The sequence below is a fragment of the Callithrix jacchus genome, chromosome 7 (genome assembly GCF_049354715.1).
Source record: "Callithrix jacchus isolate 240 chromosome 7, calJac240_pri, whole genome shotgun sequence".
Classification (NCBI taxonomy): domain Eukaryota; kingdom Metazoa; phylum Chordata; class Mammalia; order Primates; family Cebidae; genus Callithrix; species Callithrix jacchus.
Genome location: NC_133508.1, coordinates 55,730,693 through 55,749,264, shown reverse-complemented (window position 1 = coordinate 55,749,264; position 18,572 = coordinate 55,730,693). Strand labels below are relative to the sequence as shown.

At 47.1% G+C, this 18,572-nt stretch overlaps 1 protein-coding gene across 3 annotated transcripts in view; it reads left to right on the top strand.

Annotated features, from left to right (window-relative positions):
- TAS1R2 (taste 1 receptor member 2) overlaps nucleotides 1–18,138 on the top strand; it is a 38,459-nt gene extending 20,321 nt beyond the window's left edge. For all 3 annotated transcript variants that reach the window (XM_017974375.4, XM_017974376.4, XM_002750356.6), the window contains 2 exons: nucleotides 10,542–10,665; nucleotides 11,846–18,138. In XM_017974375.4, the coding sequence (XP_017829864.3) occupies nucleotides 10,542–10,665; nucleotides 11,846–12,774 (1,053 nt within the window). In that variant the 3' untranslated portion in view covers nucleotides 12,775–18,138. The remainder of the gene's footprint in view (nucleotides 1–10,541; nucleotides 10,666–11,845) is intronic.
- Nucleotides 18,139–18,572: the final 434 nt, after the last annotated feature.

Below are 18,572 nucleotides of genomic sequence, written 5' to 3'. Positions count from 1 at the left end.
CCTATATTCATCCATTCTTGAATTGTTACAAAGAAATACCAGAGACTGGGTGATTTATAGAGAAAAGAGGTTGAATGAGCACACAGTTCTGCAGGCTGTACAGGAAGCATGATGCTGGCATCTGCTTGGCTTGCAGCGAGGCCTTAGGAAACATACAGTCATGGCGGGAGGCAAAGGGGGAGCCAGCTTGTCATATGGCTGGAGCAGTAAGAGAGAGTGAAGAAGGAGGTACCATGCACATTTAAAGGACCAGATCTCACAAAACTCCCTCATGATCAGGAGGAGGGTGCCAAGACGATAGTAGTATACCATTCTTGAGAACTCTGTCTCCATGATCCAGTCACCTCCAACCAGGACTCAGCTCCAACACTGGGGACTAGTTAGACATGAGATTTGGGTGGGGACACAGATCCTAACCATATCAGACCCCATCTCTGCTTTCACATGGTATTCACCATGTGTCTGTCTCCAAATTCATCCCTTTTGCAAGAACATCACTCATATGAGATTAGGGACTCAGCCTCCTCCAGGATGACCTCATCTTAACTAATTATATCTGCAATGGCCTTATTTCTGAATAAGGTTACTTTCTGAGGTCCTGGGGATTAGAACTTCAAGCAGGATACAGTTCAGTCCATAGCACTGTCTTAGCTTGGGTTTCTCCCAGAAAGCAGAGCCTGAGTCAAAGGTTTATGTGCAGAAGATTTATTCCAGGACATGACACATGGACAGGAACAAGAGTGGGGGACTGGGGAGAGTTCCACAGGGAAGAGGGAAAGTTGGTCCAAGAAAACGTCCTCAAGCCAGACACGACTGTGAGCAACTGGAGCTCAATCTTACTGGGACCTCCTGAAGAGCCACCCTAGCACTGTCTCCCAGAGGAAGTAAAAGGTAATCCACTGACTCCCATTACCTGGTGGTCAGGGATTGCCCTATAGGGTGTTAGCTCCAGAATCCTCCTATGGGCATCTCATACTACAGCCTCAGGGCAGAATACAAGACAGAGCTGTGTCGCCAAGGCCAGGTACTGACAGGTGGTACTTGCTTGAAATTGGTGGCTGCAGCAATGGCTGGAATAAACAGTGGGTATTTTATTGTTCCACAGAGAGGTCCATTTCTTGTTCCACTCTGGCTTTGCTTGAGCCTGGGGACTCATAGACTTTTCAGAGCATCAGCCAACTCAGTCTCTACAGAAAGGGAGCTTGGTGGACTTAGCCACAGCCCGAGGTTGTCACTGACATTCACCTTCTGGATTCCTTCATTCTCAGCCAGCATTTGGCTGCTGTCAGTCACTTGCCTTGGGGGTGATCCAGACCTTCCTCCCCAAGGTGTCTGGGCCCTTAGTTGCCTTACCTTGATGGGCTATGCCTGCTGCAGATTGCCACCAGCAGGTGCACTGGGATCAAAGCACCCAGGGTTGCCTGGTGAGTCCTTGTGTGCCAGACCTACTCCTTCCTACTCCACTCGTGTAGCAACCATGCCAGCTCTACCCAAGAATCCAGGTCAGTTGCCTCTTCCTTTCTTGGCCTTTTCATTCACTGGCATGAGGACCCCAAAATGACCATGTGGTAATCATAGAGCCCTACAGTGCCTGCTGGTAGAAGTATTCCCTCTTTGGGGACCAGAACCTCTATTCCAGCATAGTCTAAGATTGTAGAGAGGAGAAGCACCAATGCTTCTCCAATGAGCCCATGAGAATAATATTGCATGTAGCCAAGCTTTCAAGTTGCTGGATACACATACTCTAGCTGTTGGGGCCACAACACTATACACCAGCCATTCATTCAATGTCTATACTTCATCGTAAAGGGCAGTGTCCCACCTTGCAGGAGGTCCCGAAGGTGGTACCTTAGCTGAGCTTTTAGTATGTCATCTCATCACCTGGTTAGATAGGATACTTTTGGATAATGTGGTATATATCAGGACCAGTGGAGCCTGTGGTCACATGCCCATGTCACACCCCTTTGATATGGTATCCGGCATCAGTAAATCATTTACCCTGTAAGCCCTCAGTTGGTGATGCTGCACTGAAATCAGGGAAGGAAAATTCTTTTTTTCTTTTTTTAAAGACAGGGTTTCACCATGTTGGTCAGGCTGGTCTTGAACTCCCGACCTCAGGTGATCCACCCGCCTTGGCCTCCAAAGTTCTTGGATTACAGGCGTGAGCCACTGTGCCCGGCAGGAAAATTCTTATGAGGTTGAAACACTGCTTCTTCCAGAGAGGAAAGGATATGATGTAATAGATCTTTTGGCAGTTGGTTGGCTGGTCTTTTTTAAGAACTGTGCCGAGTCAAGGGCTCAGCATCAGTCTCTGTTGCTGTTGCTGGAAGGTTAAGTGTTCAGCAGTGGCAGTAGCTAGGTTGGCCATGATGAAAGGAAGCTCAGTTTTGGGTTCCTACCTGTAGTCTCCATCCCTGATATCATGGCCAGTCTGTGCAGGCCTTGGGGTGGCTGAGAACAGAAGCCAAGAGACCTCCATTGGACAAATCAATCTTCTTCTTCTTCTTTTTTTTTTTCTTGAGACAGAGTCTCCCTCTGTCACCCAGGCTGGAGTGCAGTGGTGCAATCCTGGCTCACTGCAACCTCTACAACCGGGGCTCAAGTGATTCTCCTGCTTCAGCCTCTCAGGGAGCTGGGATTACAGGAGTGTACCACCACACCTGGCTAACTTTTGTGTTTTCAGTAGGGACAGGCTTTCGCCATGTTGTTCAGGTTGGTCTGGAACTCCTGACCTCAAGTGATCTGCCCACCTCAGCCTCCCAAAGTGCTGGGATGACAAGCATAAGCCACGGTGCCCAGCCGAGACAAGTCAGTCTTTCAATCTGGTTTCTATTACTCTGTCTTTGTTCTCCGGTTTGTATTAACATGAGACATAGATCTTCTTGCTTTGTGCTGACTCTCAAGGATCCATGCATATACCTTTCCCCAAGCAACCTTGTCTCCATTCTTCCACTCTTTGCTCTTTCTAGCCAAGCCATTCCATATTGTCCAGGAGCTCAGGAATATCCATTCTTCAGGATATCTGTCTAGCCATACAAAGCAAACAACCAAGTGCCCTGCTTGCATCTCTACATACAAACAGTATCTTCCATCATTACCATCCTTCAAGATTAGCACTGAAAAAAAAGCTTAGTATGGCAGCAGTCCACTGTCAACTCACATTAATATATCAAGCCAGCCTACTTGGGAATCATTCCTGAATGTTCTTCTCTAATTATTTGTCATAAAGAATCTCTCCATGAGGTCTTAGGTGTGATTTGAGGGAGAGGCATTTGTTACAACAGAAATAGATACAGGTGTCACAATAATTGATTTAGGAAATTTACTTGGAGCCACTGGCATTTCTTGGATACCATTTCCCTTATATGAAGATTTGCTTTTATTCCTGCCTCTTTGTAAGACTCTGTGAATCTGATAGTCACTTGATGTCCTGGCATCAGATACTCAGTTTCCACGATGGCCCAGGAGGACTCCAAGAGTTGATTTTTAAATAGAGAGTAGGGTGTTGTTGTAGAAGACTTGGCATTGTTGCATCTCTCTCTTTGGGCTTGCCAATTCTTATAAGCATAGATAACTCAAACGTCATCAGATGTCCTTGATCGTATGGCCCCAGTGGCAGGATCGCTTACACGGAAGCCAGGGCCTTCTTCAGAGCCATTCTCTGGGCCTGTTACTGTCTGCCCTGAAACTGAAAGCCTTCTGAATCACCTGATAAATGGGTTGGAGCAGTATTTCCAGGAGCAATTTATGTTGTCCCCCAAATCTAAAGAAGTTCACAAGGTGCCGTACTTTCATGGTAGCAGATGTAGGGTGGATGACTTGTCTATCATGTTAGAATGGTTGTCCTGGCATTATCCGTGCCATTGGCCTTCTAGAAACATCACCAATGTGAGAGCACCCCCCACCCCAAGTTTTGAATCTTTGTAAGGTTTATCTCTGACCCTCTGGCATTCATAGGTCTTACTTGGATGTAAAAGTACTTGCTACTTCCTACTAACCAGGTCCAATTACCATGGTATCATTAATATCATAGACCAGCTTCATATTCTGCAGAATGCCAAGATGAACGAGTTTCACATGGACCACATTGAGATCGAGAGTGAAAGAGCAAACTCTGTGATAAGATAGTGAATGTTAGTGATTTGATAAGATAGTGTTAGTGATGTCACATCTTTCTTCTTTTTTAATACATATGTTTTTAATTATAAATTTTCCTCAAGTATTGTTTTCATTGTACCCCATTAATTTTGGTATGTTTTAAAATTTTTAAATATTTGTTATAAAAAACATATAACATTACCAACTTACCTATTTTTAAGCATACAATTCAGTAGTGCGAAGTATATTCACATTTTTGTGCAACAGATCTCTAGAAATTTTTCATTTTGCAAAATTTTAACTCTATTCCTATTGAACAACTCCTTATTTCTCCCTTCCTCCAGCCTCTGGTAACCATCCTTCTACTTTCTGTTTCTATGAGTTTGACTACTTTAGATACCTTATATAAGTAGAATCATATATTGTTTGTCTTTTTGCGAGGTTATGCTGTGTTTTTATTTTCATTAATCTCAAAGTATTTTCTGATTTCCCTCGTGAATATTACTCTGACTATTGTTTTTGAAGGTTATGTTTTTTAATTTCCACATATCTATGAATTTCACAAATTTCTTTCTGTTATTGATTTCTATTTCATTCCATTGTTGTTAGAGAACATACTTGTTATCATTTCAGTCCTTTTAAGTTTATTAAAACTTGTTCTATGGCCTAACTTATGGTCTGTCCTGGAGAACGTTTCACATGCACTTGAGAAAAATGTGTATTCTATTGTTGTTAAGTAGTGTTCTATAGATGTCTGTTAGGTTTAGTTGGTGGTATGGTTTGGCTGTGTCCCCACCCAAGTCTCATCTTGAATTGTAGCTCCCATAATCCCTATGTGTCATGGGAGGAATCCAGTGGGAGGTAATTGAATTATGGGGGCAGGTTTTTCCATTCTGTTCTTGTAATAGTGAATAAGTCTCATGAGATCTGATGATTTTATAAAGGACAGTTCCCCTGCACACACTCTCTTGCCTGTTGCCATGTAAGATGTGCTTTTGCTCCTCCTTCACCTTCCACCATGATTGTGAGGCCTCCCCAGCCACGTGGAACTGTGAGTCTATGAAGCCCCTTTTTCTTAATAAATTACCCAGTCCCAGGTATTTCTTCACAGCAGTGTGAAAATGGATTAATATAATTGGTTTATAGTGTTGTTCAAGTTTTCTATTTCTTTGTTGATCTTCTGTTTAATTCTGTGCATTATTGATAGTAGAGTACAGAAGTTTCCACCTATTGTTAAAGATTACATGTTAAATTACTCATTTCTTTATTTGATTCTGATGGTTTTTGCTTAATATATTTTAGGCTGTTTTCTTAGGGGGATATACATTTATTTTTATGATATCTTCTTAATGAATTGACCTTTTATCATTATAAAATGTCCTTCTTTTCCTCTAGTAACCGTTTTTGTTGGTATTTTTCCCTTTCTGGTTTCATTCTTTGTTATTTGCTTCATTCTTTCATGCATGTTTGTTATTTGGAGCAAGAATATGGTATGCCTAGGTATAGTTTATTTGATAAACCTAGGTATAGTTTATCCTGCTTAGTGTTTTCTGAGCTTTCTGGAACTGTGGATTGGTGTCTGTCTTTAATTTTGGAAAATATTCAGCCATGATTACTTCAAATATTTCCACTGTTCTTTTTTCTTTTTCTACTTCTTCTGATAGTCTCATTATGTGTATGTTACACCTTTGAAATTGTCTATAGTCCTTGGATTTTTTTTTACCTTCCTTCCTTTCTTTCTTTCTTCTTTTCTTTCCCTCCCTCCCTCCCTCCCTCCCTCCCTCCCTCCCTCCCTCCCTCCCTCCCTTCCTTCCTTCCTTCCTTCCTTCCTTCCTTCCTTCCTTCTTTCTTCCTCTCTCCCTCCCTCCTCCCTCCCTCCTTCCTTCTCTTTTGAGACAGTTTCCCTCTCTTGCCCAGGCTGGAGTGCAGTAGTGTGATCTCAGCTCATTGCAACCTCCGCCTCCTGGGTTCAAGCAATTCTTGTGCCTCAGCCTCCCAAGTAGCTGGGATTACAGGCATGTGTCACCATGCCCAACTAATTTTTGTATTTTTGGTAGAGGTGGGGTTTTGCCATGTTGGCTAGGCTGGTCTCAAGCTCCTGGTCTGAAGTGATCCACCCACCTTGGCCTCCCAAAGTGCTGGGATTGCAGGCATGAGCCACAGTACCTGGTCTTTTACTGTTGTTGTTGTTTTTCTTTGCTTTATAGTTGGGGAAGTTCCTACTGACATATCATCAAGCTCAGTGATTCTTTTCTCAGTTGTATCCAGCCTATTGGTGATCACATCAAAGGCATTCTCCATTTCTGTTGTTTGCTTGTTTTTTATTTCTAGCATTTCCTTTTTGTTCTTTCTTAGAATTTCAATTTGTCTGATTACATTTTTTACCTTTTCTTGCATGTTGTTCACTTTTTTCAGTTAGAGCCCTTAGAAAATTAATCAGTTATTTAAAATTTCCCATTGGATAATTCCAACATATCTGCCATATCTGAATCTGGTTCTGATGCTTATTTTGTCTCTTCAGACTATATTTTTTTGCCTTTTAGCATGGCTTTTAAGTTTTTGCTGAAAGCCAGACATGATGTATTGGGTAAAAGAAATTGAGGTAAATAAATTTTTAGTATGAGATTTTATGTTTATTTGGAGTTAAATTATATTTACTATTTGCTATAAATAAATAGCAATGGTGTCAGAGGCCAAAATTTTCTCTAGTGTCCTTTTTTGTTTCCCATTTCATCTTTGGGTTTCCCTAGATATTCCTTCTTAAATGCACTCTGAGCCTTGCAGTTCTTTCAGCTGTATCCCTTGATTGATGTGGTGTTAAGGTAGAGGGGAAGTGCTGTGTAATCCTATGATTAGGTCTCAATCTTTTTTAGTGAGCCTGTGCCCCAGAACTGTGGCCTTCATAAGTGCTTCTCACCGCACCCCCTTAGGTAAGACAAGAAGGCTAGAGAGGGCTGGAGTTGGGAATTTCTCTTTTCCCATGTCAGTTAAGTTCTGGTAAAATTCGTATCAGTTGGGTTCTGGTAAAATAGTTTCCCTTGAGGAAAGGCTTGTTAAGGAGACCAGAATGCTCTGAGCATATTTCAAAATGGCTCCTTTCCTTATATCCCTGCTAGAAGCATGAGGTTTTTATTTTTTCTACAATTTCCCCCCACCACAAAACCTATGGGGCTCCTGGAGGTTAAACTTATGACAATATTAGGGGCACCCCTAAGGCTATGCCCCAGAAATGTTTGTCTCTAAGCTAGTCCACACTTAGTCTCCAGCAGTTAGTCATTTTCTCTTTCAGTTTTCTTACCATTTGTTATCTTCAGTGGCATTTTCTACTCCTAGTGCCCTAGAGTCATGTATTCTGAACACTTTCTGTATCCACCTCACTCTCTAGTTTTGGGGGCTGCAGTTTTCTCTGTGACCCTGATTCCATGATGGATCTAAGAAGAATTGTTAATTTTCAGTTTGTTCAGCTTTTTGGTTGTTTTGAGGATGAGAGTGATGATTTCCAAGCTCCTTACGTGCTAGACTGGAAACTGGCAGTCCCCTGATCTCTCTGCACCCACTCCAAGGAGGCTTTTATCCACAATACTCTTCTGAAATTGCTTCTGTCAAGGTCACCAGTGTCTGTGTGTTTCCAGTCCAGTAGTTTCCATGGTGGCTACCCTAAATAAATAACATTTGACACAACGGATCACTTCTCTTTGGACACAAAGAGAAGTGGACTTTGAGCCATTCTTTATGTTCTCCCACACCCATGACCACTCCTAAATCTCCTTTTCCATTTCCCCCTCACTTCCTTATTTTCAACCTTGGAGGATGCCATGGCTCAGACATTAGATTTATCCTCTTCTCTGTCTACTTGACATGAAATATTATCCACATATTTATAATTCTCAGTTCTGTATCTTCATACTGGACTTCTCCCCTAAAGTTCGATTTACATATTCATTTGCCTACTCAAACCTGCTCCCCCAAGGTCCTCCCATATCAACAGAAGGCAACACCCTTGTTTAAACCAAAAACACTGGCATCATCCTTGACTCCTTCCTTCCTCATCCAATCCAGCAGGAAATCTCATCCAGTCTACTTCCAGATTACATCCAGAATCTGACTGCTTCTCACCTCCATTGCTATCTCTTTAGTCAGAACCATGGCCATGTCTCACCTGGGGAAATAAATAACATCTTACCTCATCTCTTGCTTCTGCCTTTGTATCTTGCAGTCTATACTCAACACAGAAAATAAGGTGATGCTGTTAAAATGAAGTCAGATCCTTTCACTCCTCTGCCTGGAATCCTCCAGTAGCTTCTCATGTACTCAGAGCAAACACCAGAGTATTTTGACTCCACCTCTTTGAGCTGACCTGCCCCTCTCCCTTTTGCCCATCCCAAACCCCACTGGCCTGGCTCTTCCTCAACTGTACCAAGTTTCTTACACATGCTGTTCCCTCTGCCTGGAGAGATATCTTTATGATGTACTCCCTTCCAGCCTTAGGTCTCTCCTCCAACATCACCTGCTCAGCAAGGCCTTTCTTGCCCACCCCAGTTGAAAGTGCGATCCACTTCCACAGCATTGTCCACCCTTTCTGTACTGCTTTATTTTTCTTAGCAGTATTTCTCACCATCCATCACATCATGTATTTATACGTTTGTCATCATCTCTCTTTCCCCATGAAAATACTAATTCCTTTGAAACGCGACTCTGCCTCCTTTGGTTCACTGCTATGTTCCTAGTGCCTGGCACTATATGTGCTCAATAACTTTTTGAATGAATGAACAGCAGGATGAGATTCCAGGGACATAAGGTAGGATTAATTTGATGATTTAGGGAAAGGTGGCAGACAGGATATCTGGCAAGGGAGTGGTGGGAAGCAGGTCTGGATAAGGGATGTGTGTGTGTGTGTGTGTGTGTGTGTGTGTATTGGTGTGCACCTTCCTGCACATGTGTGTAATCACACACACAGCAGAGAAGACCAGGGCCTAGAAAGCCTGGCAGAGGATAAGATGCTTTATTCTGGCCGATGGAAAGTCATGGAGGTTCTTCTATGAAGAAGTTTCAGAGAGGGGCATGTGACATCTGGAAACACCCCTGATGGATGCGGACAAGAGGGACTACAGGGAGGAACCTGAAAGCAGAGGACCTTAGAGGGGCCAGAGACAGGGCTTAGGCACTGCCCTCAGCTGGGCCCTTGGCCCTTCTTATGTGTGCTCATGCAACACTCACCTAATGGGTCCTCAGAACGATTTTTATAAAACCCAAATCTTACAAGGCCACTTGCCAGCTGGAGAGCTGTGGTTCCCTCCCACTGCCCTGGCGTTGTTAGTGTGCCATAGAGGGGCTTTTGGAATGTGGCTTTCCCACCACCTCCCCATGCATCCTGACTCTAGCCGGGCCCAGATCCTCCATCTTTCCAATTGTGCCATCCTCCTCCACCCTCTTCCCATTGCTTTTATCATTTCCTCTCCATGTAATTCATTCATTTGTTTAATACGCCATGATTGCAGGCCTCCTTTGTGCTGGGTCCTCTTCTATGTTCTGGAAATAAAGAAGTAAAAGCAATAGATAGGATTGCTGCCTGCCTGCTCTTGTTCACCTGAATGAGAAAAGTCTCTGCCCTTCCAGAAAGGCTGTATGAATTAAGTATTGGTTGCAAGTGACAGAAAATGATGTAAGCAATTATCATTAAGAGTAATGATCAGGGTCAGTGCAGTGGCTCATGCCTGTAATCCCAGCACTTCGGGAGGCCTGTGGATCACCGAGGTGGGTGGACCACCTGATGTCAGGACTTTGAGACCAGCCTGGCCAACAGAGCGAAACGCTGTCTCTACTAAAAATACAACAACAACAACAACAACAACAACAAAAAATTAGCTGAGTGTGATGGCATGCACCTATCATCCCAACCACTTGGGAGGCTGAGGTAGGAGAATTGCTTGAACCTGCAGTGAGCCAAGATTGTGCCACTGTACTCCAACTAAGTGACAAAGCAAGACTCTGTCTCAAAAAACAAACAAATGAGGAATGATCAGTAGGAGTTAATTTATTGCTTCATATAACTGAAAACTCTACAGGTAAACAGTGAGGCTTCAGGCACAGATGGATCCAGGGTCTCACTCTCTCCATCTCTCAGATCCTTCCTCGGCCATGTTGTCTTTTTCATGACAAGATAGCTGCAGCAGCCCCAGGGTTTCCTCTAGACTCCCAGCAACCTCAGAAAATCTTTGACTCAACAGTGGGGTACTATTACCAGAGGAAGGTGGATTAAGTCTTGGGCAGGCAAAACTAAGAGTCTTTACAAAGGTCTGGTTCTAGCGGCATTTCCAGCCCCTTTTCCCCTCCCAGGCAGGGATTAGGCTTTCTCCCCTGAACGTGCTCCTGGTTGCAGAGAGGAGGAGGACCCCAGAATGTGGGAAAAGAGGACTCAAGGTCTTCTGCCCTCCTCCCTCCAGATCCCTGTGTCCATGTGTTCCAAGAGGTGCCAGTCAGGGCAGAAGAAGAAGCCCGTGGGCATCCACACCTGCTGTTTCGAGTGCATTGACTGCCTTCCCGGCACCTTCCTCAATCAGACTGCAAGTATGATTGGAGGCCTAGCACTCCTGCCCTGCCCCTGCCCCGCTCCTGCCCCACTCCTGGAGTCTCTGGAGTCTCTCTCAGGGGGGTGTGAGTGTCCAAAGGCCATATCTGATTCCTCTTACATCCTCCCAAAACCTGGCATAGAGTGAAATCCTCCACACAGGCTGCTTCAGAGAGAGAGGGAGAAGGAACAACATTGCCCCAAGCAAGGCTGCAGCTGAGTGCATTCCGCACACATGCAGCCCAGGGCCCAGGGAGTCAGGCCAGGGAACATCCAGTGGATGATGAATGAATGAATGGATGAATGGTGCTTGCAATAGGAGGAAAGTTTCTGGCAGACAGGGAAGACACTAACTCATTTATCCCTCTGGCTTCCCAAGTGCCTAGCATAGTGCACAGCACAGCACCGTTGCTCAGCGGGTGCTTGTCGAATGACTTCCTTGATGAGAAGATCATTTCTCCCCATAGAACACTCTAGGAAGGTACAGACAACGTCATTTCTGTCCACGTTAGTGTTTGGCACAGTTCAGAGTTGGAGCTCAGTTTTTTTATGACTTCACTAGTGTAAACTAAACAGATGATGACATTTACCAAACACAAGTATTTACTATGTGTCTAGCAGACCACAGAGCACAGAGGAGGTGGTGAGCAAGTTTGTGGAATGATTTCATTGGCCCTCCTCTCAGTCAGTCAATAGCTGGGAGGCAAGGGCTGGGTTTTATCCATCTCTCTGTGGACTTCCACCCCAGGTGCCTAATATAATGGATGGTGCTCAGAAAAACACGTATTGAATGCATTCTTTGAGTAAGTGGTTAAATGCCTCTCACACCAGAGGGTGAGGTCTTGGAAGGGAGGAACTATAGGTAATGGGCTCTGGGTCAATAAGACCTGGGTTCAAATCCTGCCTCTCTGATTTACTGGCTTTGTGACTTTGGGCAAATTAGTTCACCTAATTAAGCCTTGTTTCCTCATTGGTGAAGTGTGGTTGTGTGAGGATTTGATGAGCCAATGCACATAAGAGACTCGAGGAGCATTTGCTGTGAATGCCAGGGTTGCCCCTGGTACTCTCTCCCCTGGCGCTCTCTCTCCATCCTTGGGGCCTGGGTCTGTGCAGGACTGGGAGGATGCAGGTGCTTGGAAGATGGGCTTGGCTAATGGGAGTCGCTGTGGGTTTTTGCAGATGAATATGATTGCCAGGCCTGCCTGAGTAACGAGTGGTCCCACCAGAGTGAGACCTCCTGCTTCAAGCGGCGGCTGTCTTTCCTGGAATGGCACGAGGCACCCACCATTGCTGTGGCCCTGCTGGCCGCCCTGGGCTTCCTCAGCACCCTGGCCATCCTGGTGATATTCTGGAGGCACTTCCATACGCCCATGGTTCGCTCGGCTGGAGGCCCGATGTGCTTCCTGATGCTGACACTGCTGCTGGTGGCGTACATGGTGGTCCCGGTGTACGTGGGGCCGCCCAAGGTCACCACCTGCCTCTGTCGCCAGGCCCTCTTCCCCGTCTGCTTCACCATCTGCATCTCCTGCATCACCATGCGCTCCTTCCAGATCGTCTGCGTCTTCAAGATGGCCAGCCGCTTCCCGCGCGCCTATAGCTACTGGGTCCGCTACCAGGGTTCCTACGTCTCTGTGGCATTTATCACGGCACTCAAGGTGGTCACTGTGGTGATCAGTTTGCTGGCTACGGGCCTCAACCCCACCACCCGCGCTGACACCGATGACCCCAAGATCATGATCATTTCCTGCAACCCCAACTACCGCAACAGTCTGCTGTTCAACACCAGCCTGGACCTGCTGCTCTCGGTGGTGGGATTCAGCTTCGCCTACATGGGCAAGGAGCTGCCCACCAACTACAACGAGGCCAAGTTCATCACCTTCAGCATGACCTTCTATTTCACCTCGTCCGTCTCCCTCTGCACCTTCATGTCTGTCTACGATGGAGTGCTGGTCACCATCGTGGACCTCTTGGTCACCGTGTTCAACCTCCTGGCAATCAGTCTGGGCTACTTCGGCCCCAAGTGCTACATGATCCTCTTCTACCCGGAGCGCAACACACCAGCCTACTTCAACAGCATGATCCAGGGTTACACCATGAGGCGGGACTAGTGCCGCCCAGGGGCGTCCAGGAGGGAGGGCCTCGGCATTGGGAGGCGGAAGCTGGGGGTCTTGCTGGTTCAACTCCAGAGGGAGGCAGGGAAGCCATCCCCAACTTTTCCCACCTTGCCCTGGTTTCTAACTTAGCAGTTTCTGGAGGTTCTCTGCATCAGGGCCATTTTTGCCCACTTAGTGATGGATGCCTTAAAACATCCACTTAGTTCCTTTCCCTTGACCAATTTTAATTGCCAGGCACTGCCACCTTCTTCTAGAAAAAAACCACCCAAGGTGACCTATTGGTTTTCAAGGACAGTCTGATTTAGCAGCCTACAGCTGCCATCTGGCGGTCACAGTGGGCATCTGTGGGTTGCAGCTCATTCCCTTCACTCAAGTTCAAGGCCAAGGGAAGCCCTGTGGGGCGCTGGGCTGGGCTGGGGGGGGGTTGGTGTGGGCTGGTGGGGCCTGCCGGTCAGCCCGTGAGCTCGGATAGTGCAGCCGTGGCTCCATTCGCCAGCTGTCTCACGTATCGGTTCCCTTTCCTTATTCCTGAAGAGCTCGGGCCCAGATCCCTGGGTTATCTCGCAGGGCTGGCCACGCATAGCATGCTTCCCAAATGCTTGTGAATAAACCTCCCTTGGGTGAAATGAATGCGCTTCCTTCCCGTTTTCAGAAGTCCCTTGAGAAAGAACATGTGGAATCAGACCTCAGTCTCAATCCCAGTAGTGCCACTTCCAGGCTGTGTGACTTTAGGCCGCCACATTGACTTCGATGTGGACAACAGCTTACATTTGTTGCCATGTCCCTGGCTAAGAATTTTACTACTGAGTCCACATACTCCTCGCAAAACTCTATTGGATATGTGCAATTATGCTCCTTATTTTATAGATGGTGGGCCGAAGGCGGGGGAAGAACTCAAAGAAGTCATAGAGCTTACCCAGAGTCACAAAGCTTGTCTGAGCACCCGCTTCCTCTCCCCAGAGCCCACTCCCGGAGCCACTGTCCTTTATGGGGTGATATCCAGGTGGCCTGGCCTGGGAAGCTGTCCCCACTGCAGTGCATGGGGGAAGGCTCGGGCTCCCTTGTCAAGGAGCTGTGCTATGGCAGGGGATTCAGATGTTAGGGAGGTGGCTGGTGGGTGCAGTGACCAGGAAAGTCTTTGGGAGAAGCTAGCATTTGGAAAGAGCCTTGAAAGACACGGAAGTGTTGGAAGGCTGGAAGTTTGGATGTGTGGGGGAGGGACAGGTGGGGCCAGCAGGAGGAAAGGCGGGATGGAAGGAAGCCCAGGCAGTTCCAGGAGGAGCATGTGGCCGAGAGTGGCCAGGCTTTGAGAACTCAGCTTCAAAGGACGGCTAGGGCCAGATGCAGGGGGGTCTGGCCCTGGGTGTCTGGTGTCTGGACCTTGTCCTCCCTGGGTGGCTACTCCCAGCATCCTGTGCACATGCTGGTTTATCCCTCCCCTGGGTCACCTGGGATGCCATCCTGCCCCTCTCTGGCCACCGTGACCAGCGTCCTCTGCGGCTCGGTCCTCTTCCCACAGTCCCCAGTGCTGGCCTGGCCTTGTGGGCTGGAGACTGCTGGGCACAGACCCCAAGGATAGATGGTCAAGGTCTTTCTAGAATGTTCCTCTCTGTCTCCTCCACTCACTTCCCAGGGGAGCCCAGAGCCTTGACTGAGGCCCACTCCAGTCCCAAGCTTTCGGGGAGCCACCCTGCATGATCCGTCCCTGGGTGCGGCTGTATCCCATCCCCCTTGCCCTTGGGACCAGATTGTCAGAGGCTCAGGGAGTTTTAAGCTGTTAATTCTCTTTTCTTGCATGCTTCTGATGCATTGCTTTAATATTTTTTTAAAGAGATAATCACCTCATTTCTTGGTTCTGCCTCTTGGACCACCATGAGCGAAGAGAATCCTGGAATCCCACTGACCTCAGAGGGCCTCTGCTCCACACCTCCTAGAGCAGCCCTGAGGCTGGGATCTTGAGCCTTTAGCGTTCCCTCCAGTGACGGGAGCCTCACCGAGGACAACTCTAGTTATCAGAAACTTATTCTTAGCTTGAATCAAAACCTGACTCCCTGGGATTTCTGTTTATGGACACTAGTTTCATCCTTTGGGATCGTGAATTAAATCTAATTTCTAGCCTAAGCATGGTGGCTCATGCCTGTAATCTCAGCAGTTTGGGAAGCCAATGTAGGAAGATTGCTTGAGGCCAGGAGTTTGAGATCAGCCTGGGCAATGTAGCAAGACCCCATCTCTACAAAAATAAAAATTAGCTGGGCATGGTGGTGCGTGCCTGTAGTCCCAGTTACTTAAGAAGCTGAGGCAGGAGGATCTCTTGAGTGCAGGAGTTAGAGGCTACAGTGAGCAATGATTGTGCCACTGCATTCCAGCCTGAATGACAGAGCAAGATCTTATCTCCTTTCCCAGAAAATTGAATTCCTCTTTCTCATGATGTCTTTTACATACAATAACAAAAAGAATTGCTTTTCAAGGAGCACCTACTGTGTGCCAGGTACTTTTCACACATTATCTCCAGTCCCCACAGTGACCACGCCCCATGGGTACCAGTGACGTTGGTGGACATGGGCCAGTGCCTCCCAGACCCCATCCTTCTGCTCTGCCCAGCAGTCCCTGTATGGTTCCAAGTTAGAGGAGTTCATCTCCTGGCTCCGAGGGGTGCAGCAGGCCAAGTCAATCAGCGCTGTTCTTCCCAGTCTGCAGTGATTGGCTCAGAGGTGGACACATGACCTTGGTTTGTCCAATCAGAGAGACTCTTAGAACTTTGGCTAGAACCAAGCTGCTTTCTATAGGAACTTGCAAGGCCCTAGACCCAAGAGCTGGGGCAGTTCCTGTGGGATCGCAAGGCAAGTCAGCCTCAGGGGAAGGCTGGAACTTATAGAAGGCAAAGAGGAAAGATGGAAAAACTCAGCCCTTGAAACTCTTTATGAGCGACTGGATCTCACCTGATGGCAGCCCTGCCTCTGAAACCTTGCATTTCCTGAGTCAGTTAATATCCCTTATTGCTTAAGATAGCTTGAGTTGGATTTTCTGTCCTCTGCCACCCAAAGCATCCCTGTACTACTGTAAAGGAAACTGAAGCTCAGAGATGCTGATTAAGTTGCCTAGGGCCATCCAGCTCTTAAGTCAGGGAGCTGGGATTTGGGCTCAAGGGGAAATTGGGAGAGGTTACAGCAATTGTGTTCTCAGGTCACCTCTTCTTTGGTCTGAAGGTCCCCAGGTGCTCTGAGGACCTGATTTTGGCCACCATCCTGGTCCTCTCCTCTGGGCACACTCTGATTTGCAAGTGTCTCTCTTTGATCACCTTTCGATCTTTCCTCTTTGGCCCTTACATTCCTGCCCAGATCCACAGTCTCTGGCCACCTGAGTAATGTCTTCTAAACAGTCGCCGTCAGGAGCCCGCCTGCCTCAGAAACCTATGGCTCCCCAGTGCTTGGGCAGTACGTCCTCACTTAACGTTGTTGTACATTCTTGGAAACTGTGACTTTCAACACAAAGACAAGGCATATAATAAAACCAATATTTTGTTCTCATCAATATTATAACAAAACAACATTATCTGATGACCTGCTGTAAGTCCTTTCATTTAAAGTCGCAGTTTCCAAAAGCTTATCCACAACAGCATTGAGTGAGGGCTTCCTGGATGGTCATGCCTGACCTCCTTTGTGTGCCGTGGAAAGCCTCATAAAATCTGAATCCTGCTCACCTTCCCAGCCTCATCTCCCAGTGGCTCCAGTGGACTCCTGACTATCCCCAAACATGTTCCTGGTTTCACACCTTTGCTCAAAATGTTCCTTCTTGATTGCCCTATGGGAAACTTGCATTTATCCTTCAGGGCTGGGGTCAAATGCCTCCTCCCCTGGGGAGACTTTCCTGCTTTAGGGAGGAGGGGATTCTCTGCTCCTATAGCCTCTTGAGTTTCATCCCTGTTGGTCCTAATGCCTGGGACTTGGCTGCTGTCTTTCTGGTCTGGGACTTCATGCAGGAGAGGGTCAGCCGTGTTCTCTGTGAAGCTCTTTTCTCACCTGTTGTGGTCACCTGCAACGCATTGCTGCTTGAAGCCTTGAGCACTTGTTGGCTGGGCAGGGCAATATCTGGGGCCATTTGCAGAGCTGGCACTGACCTGGTGGGAGTGTCCTTTTTGGGGACCTGGCGGCCTGGCTCCAGGCCAGGTGAAATGTGCTGGCATTTCCTCCAGTGGCTGGGGCTGCAGAGGGCGACCGAGAGAATGACAAGGGGAATGCAGAGGCTGGAGCTGAGCCTCACAGATAAGGAGGAGGGTGTGGTCAGAACTCATGGGTGGCCTTTCCATTATTCAGACCAGAAACCTCAGAGTCATTCTTCACTCCGTTTCTCTCCCATCCCATACCTTATGGTAAACTAAAAATAAAATCCCAAGTCCTCCATTGGCTGAAAGGACCCCCTCTTGGCCAAGGGGACCAGGGGAACCTTAAAAACTGGGTTCTAGGCCATGAGGCGAAGGGAAGTCAGATGCCTCGTTACATCCCTTCTGTTTTGGGGTTTAGGCACCACTGACCAGCATTCATGGTAAAATCAACGTCATACATAAGACAGACAAAATACCCGTTGTGGCAGTAGGATACCAAGTTATAAGCAAGACCTAAAGGCGTGACAGGGAAGGGCTAGGTCAGCCTGCAGGCCATTGATCTCGCTCAATAGGCCATAGCGTGGCTGACTCTGATACAGCATCCTCATCTTTTTTTTTTTTTTTGAGACAGAGTTTTCCTCTTGTTTCTCAGGCTGGAGTGCAATGGCGTGATCTCAGCTCATCACAACCTTAACTCACCACAACCTCCGCCTCCTGGGTTCAAGCAATTCTCCTGCCTCAGCCTCCCAAGTAGCTGGGATTACAGGCATGCACCACTATACCCAGCTGATTTTTTGTATTTTCAGTAGAGACGGGGTTTCTCTATCTTGGCCAGGCTGGTTTTGAACTCCTGACCTCAAGTGATCTGCTCACTTCAGCCTCCCAAAATGCCAGGATTACAGGCGTGAACCACCACGCCTGGCCTACAGCATCTTTATCTTAACTTAAACATTCCTTTCTGCTAACTCAAACTTTTTAGACAAAGTTTTCTTCCTTTTACCAATTGTGGATTAAAGAATCTCTGAATCTACCTATGATAAGCCCCCACTTCAAGATATTCTGCCTTTTGGGGCCAAATCAATGTATACCTTCCATGTACTGATGTATCGCTTTGCTTGTAACCCCAGCATCCCTGAAATGTGTAAAACCAAACTGTAATCCGACCGCCTCGGAGACACTTCCTCAGGACTCCTTGTAACTGCGTGTTCCCAGGCTGTGGTCATTCATATTGGCTCAGAATAAACCTCTTTACGATATTTGACAGAGTCTGGTTTTTCTGTTAACAGCATCAGCAAAACTATCTGCTCTACCTTCAAAATATACCTTAAACCTAGTTAAGCCCAAATTGCCATCTCTGGCTTCACCCTTGCTCTCTAGAGTCGGGAGTGGACTTTTAAAACTCTGAATTCGTTCATGTTCCTTCTCTACTCTGCACTCCCCAAGGCTCCCCAACTCACTGACCTGAAGATCCAAAATCCTGAAGTGTGTGTCAGACCCACAGGCTCCCCTCTACCTCTGTGACCTCTCTGCGGCCTCCTCTTGCCTCCCACACCCGTCTGCAGCCACACTGGCCTCCTCACCATCCCTGAAGATGCCATGATTCTGCCCCAGGGCCTTTCCACTAGCCATTCTCTCTTCTTGAAATCCTCTTCCCCAGATAGGCACATGGCTTGCTCCCTCATTTATTTTC